We start from the raw sequence: 6,071 nt of genomic DNA, 5'->3' as shown, positions 1-6,071 counted from the left end.
TCTGTGCCTGGATCTGTTCCTCAGTAGCCCGTCTAGCTGATTCCTGTCTAATGGCCGAATCTTCTTGCATTTTCACAAGTTCTTGATTTCTTGCTCTGTGGTACTCATTCTCAGCCTGTAAAATTATATACATAACAGAAGCTGTTAGAAAATAAAAAAAGAAACTCCCAGAGTTGTAAAAATTGTTTTGAGAATTACATGCCTGCATCCTCTTTCTTGCCAAGTCATCTTCATAACGGGCCATCTGCGATTTTGTCTGCGCTTGGTGTTGAGCAAATTTTTTCTGTTCATCATATATAACCTTATGCCTCTCCTGTAAAATGGAAAATGTCAGGCACAAAACTTTGCCGCCAAGAAGCAGCTAAACCGAATAATGAAATGATGCAGAAAATATGTCTCATATTGATCACTGGAAGCAGGTTTTGTCACAAGAAACTACTTTCAAGTTTACTAAGATAAGTTGCTAACTCATTTATATTATGTAGCCATTAGCTGTAACACTATAATCGAAGAATATTTATACATATAAACAGACAAATATCAAAATATTGGATAATGAAGTTAAAGTTAGTTGAACTCACAGTTTCAGCTTGGGCTTGCATAGCTTTAAACTCTTGCGCCTTAGCTGCAAACTCAGTTTGCTTTGTCTCTTCTTGCTGCTTAACACTTTCAAAAACCTACAATGAACCAAAATACACAACAACAACTGTGAGCTCAACCACAACTGATAAAAACACAGAAAGAGAACACTTCAGAGATCCAACACAGAGTACTACCATTTTAAGCTCAAACCTATCTCTTTAAGCCTCATCATACAAATTATAACCTAAAAGAAGAATCCATTTCTCAGCCTTCACTTCCCTAAACGAAGATGTAGTAAAGATACTAACTCTTATAAGTTAAAGAAACCTTCCTATGAACCCTTTCCTAAGCCTAAGCATGATTCGATAGGGTTTCAGAGAAGATTCAAACCAAAAAAAAAAGAGAAGGTTCCAGACCTTTTTCGCGTAAGAGGAGCTGTTAATCTCCTTCAAGGCCTTAGCTCCACGCTCCAGAGCCTCCGGATCGAAACCACCGGAACTGGTCCTAGGATTATCATTCCGAGCTCGCGGAGGAGCAGAAGACTCTCCACCACCAGCCGTCGACGGTGGCTTCTGAGCTTGCGAAGCCGGAGGAGAAGTCTGCTGTTGAGGAATCGAAGAAGTAGAGAATCCAGAGAAATTGAGAGGACCATCAGCAGAAGCGACTTTAGATTGCGCAAGAGAAGCCGAAGCTGCTATGGCTGAAATCAATCCAATAGCACATTTCTGAGCCATTGGTAAACGAGACGAAACGAAACTTAGGGTTCTTCAGGATTCGCGAATGCTGTAAAAAGAATGAAAAAGAAAAAAAAAAAAAGATTTATGAAGAAGAAATTGGCTTGGAGAAGAAGAAATTGGAAGCCGAAATATTTGTTGCCATTACAAATTCACAAACCTCCGACGAGAAGCTTCTCTAAGGTTTTCGTAGGGTTTATGCGACGGTACAATTGTGTGTTGGTTGGGCTAAATTTTACGGGTTTAACATTATGGGTCGGTTTCCGGATATTTAACCCGATAACCCGACCCGTTCTTAATAGATTTCCGGACTCTGGAATTTAAATTGAATAAATTAATTTGACAAAAAAAAAAAAAAAAAATTGAATACATTATAGATTAACTGTAGCAAAATAAATAATTCCATCAACAGATCAAAGATTACAAAAATTTTAAAAAGACAAGTAAAAAAACAATGTCCTTTTCCAACAAACAAACAAAAAATAAGACAATGAGAGAAGTTCTTGACTTGTTCTATGTTTGGCTCAACTGTACTTTTTGAGTTTCTTAGCCAATCTCTGTCTCCATGGACCAAAGAGAGAGAGAGAATTTTTGAGAAACCAAACCTATTGAATCATGGGAAAGTGAAAGATCCTCCGATTTGAGTAGAACCAGCAGGTGGATTAATGGCGACCCATAGGAGAGATATGGTGATGGCAACAAGTCCTGACCAAACATAAACAATGGTTGGTGTCCTTCCTCTTCTTCCCATAAGCCCTTTAGCGAATGGATATAAATGAGCAAGCACCCAGAAACTAAAGAACACTCCTCCAATCAATTTACTCCACTGCGGAATCACACTGTATATTGTCCTGCTAAACCCTACCGCGATGGCTATTAGATTCACCATCATGATTGTGATCGGTGGGATCATGAGTGATGTCCATTTCACAACGTAGAGATCAGCGAACTCGTCGTCCACGTCGTCTCCTCCGGATTTAGATGTCAATGTGAATGAGATTTCGATTCCAGCAACAACTTTGAGCAGTCCTTGGATAACCGCAGCTAAATGAGCGCTTGTTCCTCCAATGAGCCAGAACTGTTCGTTTCTCCACCATTCCTCTAGTGAGATTCCTGACCATTTGATCTCTAGGAGAGCAAGCAAGCAGAGTGTGATGGAGATGGTTAAGAGGTAGATAAGGAATGTGACATTGAGTGTTTGGACTATGAATTGCCCTGAGAAGAGTGAGAGCGCAGGGAGGAAGCAGTAGACGATGAGGAAGATTGATGTGAACGGGTAGATTCCAACATTTAGGTAAGCAATTCTCTGTAGGATTTTCATTCTCGGGCTAGCGAGGAAGGCGTTGTTTCTTGAGAAGAAGATCTCGACAGAGCCAGTAGCCCATCGGAGAACCTGGTGCAACCTATCCGTCAAGTTGATAGGAGCTGTGCCACGGAAAGCATCCCGTTTTGTCACACAGTAAACTGATTTCCAGCCTCGGTTATGCATTCTGTAACCTGTGACCACATCTTCCGTGACAGATCCATAAATCCAACCAATCCGAGATCCCCACTCGGTTTTATCCTCATACCAACAAGAGATGACGGCTATGGCTTCTGCCACGGTTGATGCATCAAGAAGCTCACGAGGTATGGTGAGAGCACCAGGAGGTCGTCCGTTTTGCACAGCTGGATGATCTGCAAGAGGACGGCCTTGGAACTCTGCGACTGGGATTGAATCAATAAGGAAAGTTGAGTTTCCAAACTTCTTTGGAACCAAAGAAAGATTCATCTCTTCATCATCATCCGAGTCACCACCCATTCTCAAAGATCTGTTTTCTTCAGGGACACGGCTTTTCTTCTTCTTGCGAGGGAAGCAGCAACTGCAGAATCCAGGATGGTGTTCTTTAGCCCGAGGCGGATCAAATCCGTACAATGCGATTCTTCTAAAGAGACAACCCGTTCCGACATAAACCGGACCCATCAGACCATCAAGAGCTCTCATGTTCACATCAAAAAAGACAGTATTGTGATTTGCATATCGATCTGACGGGTCAATACCTTCAAACCGTTGCGGGAACTGAACGTAGCAAAGCCTGTCACCGCCTCGATCCATCATGAAACACATTCCTTCTCTCAATGCCTGAGAGTTGTATATGTAATGATCACAGTCAAGATTCAGAATGAATGGACCGTTGGACATAATTGCAGAAGCTCGGACCAGCGCATTCATGGCTCCTGCTTTCTTGTTATGGTCATAACCCGGTCGCTTCTCACGCGAAACATAGACAAGAAGAGGAAGACGAATGTCAACATCTGTAAGATCCATGAACCCTTCAGATACTCCATGTAATGGCTCATCACTAGGCGGCTTCAACATCACCTGCACTTACCAAAATTTTGAAAAATATTGATATTAGAGGCGGCAAAGAAACTGAACCAAACCAAAAGTTTGTTAATCCCAATTCAACCAAACTCCGGCTTCAGTTAAGTTTTGAATGAACTACAATGCTCCAAACCAAATGAACATGAAATAACTGAATTGAACCGAAATGTACCTGAATGATACCAGCATGGTCACTACGGGTATGATCAGGACCAGAATTTAACCAAGTGCCAGGCCAATGAGTACCATCAGCCATCCATGTAGCTTTAGGAATCTTGACTGGCTCTACTATTTCATCGTCTCTGTTCTGTCTCTGCAGCTTCATGGCCTTAATCTCTTCCCTTGCGTGATAAGCATCAGAACGGCGCCTAATAGAGTCAGGCAAGCTGTTGATCCTAACCTTAAACTCATCATACTCACGCTTGACCTTTCTCCGATCCTTAACGAAATCAGCCTTCACCTTGTTCTTGTAAGGATCTCTTTTCAGACTAAAGTATGAGTCTGGATTCCTCGGCTCGATATTGTGTTTACGACAGAAAGGAACCCACATGTTTGCAAAACTTGCTGCTTCAGCCATGGCTTCAAATGTCAAAAGTGCTCCTCCATCATCTGAAACATAGCAAGCTAGCTTTTCGACAGGGTAGTCAGCAGCGAGAATCGATAAAATGGTGTTGGAAGTGACAAGAGGAGGTTCTTTCTCCGGATCTGCTGTAGATACAAACATATCAAGTCCCGGCAGATCAGATTTCCCAGTCGGGTTGCTTGGTGTAGGTGTTTCAAATTTTTCTTTAAGAACATTGAGATCCGTAGCTCGGTTAATAGGACACAGCTTTGGAAGCTGATCAAGAAGCCAAGAAAAGGCGAACCAAAGCTCACAAACCACAGACATTCCCCATAGCCATATTGCATCTTGGTTTTTGTGTTTAATCCTCCACATTAAGAACAACGCAAGAACAACAATTCTGATAAATATCAAAAGCCTGCACGAGTAAATCAAATGTGTCAGCGAAAGTTTGAACAAAATGTAAGCGGTCTGGATATAAAATTTTGAAACAAGAACAAACTTTTCCACCTGTAAGGACTAATAACAGCTGCAGGAATCTGCAGTTTCCTAGTAAGTGGTCTCCACGGTCTGCTCATCAGATCCTGCGGTCCCATACCCTGTCCACCATTCCCATCCTTGTCCCCAAAGTTCCCGTCTTTTGTCCAGAAAGCATTTCCATAACCGTAAGTCCCAGTAGTCTCAAACAACCACCTGTTGTGATCGAAATCCCCGGTTTGACTCCTCATCAAACCAGACTTAGTCGACTTCATCAGTGACAATCTTCTCTCCATCTTCGACCCACCCGCTGGTGGCGGAAGCATAGGCCGTTGCTGCTGCTGCCCTTGCCCCTTGTTGGTATCAGCAAAATCCGCCAAATCAGTGTTCTTGTAAGGCTCCTTACACCCGGGACACATCCCGTCTTGTTTCACAGCATCCGCAAAGCAATCCCTACAGATTTTAAAATCACACTCACAAGGAAGAAGATCTTGACCTCTCCCATCACTCATGACCTTGACATCACAGCCATGAATGGCGCATGAAGAGCCTTTGGCACCGGCCATCTGTGGGTGGCTAGTCGTTGTCTCGATCACTTTGTCCATAAGATGAGCACGAGTGACGCTGTTAAAACCGCCAGTAAACAAGGAACTAGACACGTACTGCTCCTCAACCTTCTGAGAAATGGAAGGATCCATGGGTTGGTTATCAGGAGTTTGCGGAATCTGGACGGTATATAAGTCAACACTTCCGAGTTCGCTATCGAGATCATCTCTCGAGTAGTTGACATAACGTCCAGAGTTTGTCCTGCGGGCAAATGTCACAGAGTTTGACGGAAGCGGCTGCTGGTACCTCCCAGCTTCAGCAGCATCAGAGTTGGATGATAGATTGGATCTACTGTTGGTGAAGTGATTATTATTAGACGCCATGGTCTAAATAATAAACAATATCCACCGGACTTTGTAGCCGGCAGATCCCTGAAACAAAGCAAAACCAATAATGATCAAAATCTCTTCTAGTCATTGTTAACAATTTTCACAAGATCTTAAAGGTTGATGATTATTTATAGATCTAATAAGCTTAAAGGAAGAACAAATCTCATAGTAATGTTCAATAAAGACATGGAAAAAGACAATGATCATTGTTTCACAACCCCACCAAAAGCTTAAATCTGAAGCTAAAGAGGGAAAATTTAAATGACTTAGCTCAATTTTAAAACTCTCAACTCCCACAAATATAGCTTCCCATCAAAATCAACATTCAGGACTAAATAAGACGATCTCACACACAAACTAAACAAGAAAGCAAGGATGTAAGAACAGTACCTGAGAGGCTGTAACAGAGCAAGGTT

The 6,071-nt window shown here is 42.3% G+C and overlaps 2 protein-coding genes across 6 annotated transcripts in view; both read right to left on the bottom strand.

The window, feature by feature from the left end:
- LOC104744394 (ATPase family AAA domain-containing protein 3-like) overlaps positions 1 to 1,544 on the bottom strand; it is a 6,586-nt gene extending 5,042 nt beyond the window's left edge. For 3 of the 5 annotated variants that reach the window (XM_019237222.1, XM_010465448.2, XM_019237221.1), the window contains exons 1-4: positions 999 to 1,534; positions 582 to 677; positions 203 to 313; positions 8 to 115 (exon numbers count right to left, since the gene is read on the bottom strand). In XM_019237222.1, coding sequence (XP_019092767.1) covers positions 8 to 115; positions 203 to 313; positions 582 to 677; positions 999 to 1,316 — 633 coding nt within the window. In that variant the 5' untranslated portion in view covers positions 1,317 to 1,534. Of the gene's footprint in view, positions 1 to 7; positions 116 to 202; positions 314 to 581; positions 678 to 998 lie in introns of all 5 variants that reach the window. The other 2 variants (XM_010465449.2, XM_010465450.2) reach the window with 2 other exon arrangements.
- On the bottom strand, positions 1,761 to 5,638 carry LOC104763931 (cellulose synthase-like protein D3; the record flags this gene model as incomplete). The annotated part of the gene is given in 3 exon segments (XM_019237220.1): positions 1,761 to 3,678; positions 3,854 to 4,661; positions 4,754 to 5,638. Coding segments are annotated over 3 exon segments (3,442 nt in total), but the record flags the coding sequence as incomplete, so codon positions are not given.

This window comes from Camelina sativa, chromosome 15 (assembly GCF_000633955.1).
Source record: "Camelina sativa cultivar DH55 chromosome 15, Cs, whole genome shotgun sequence".
NCBI lineage: Eukaryota > Viridiplantae > Streptophyta > Magnoliopsida > Brassicales > Brassicaceae > Camelina > Camelina sativa.
Note: the sequence above shows the minus strand (reverse complement) of the source record. Positions and strands in the feature narration are given on the sequence as shown.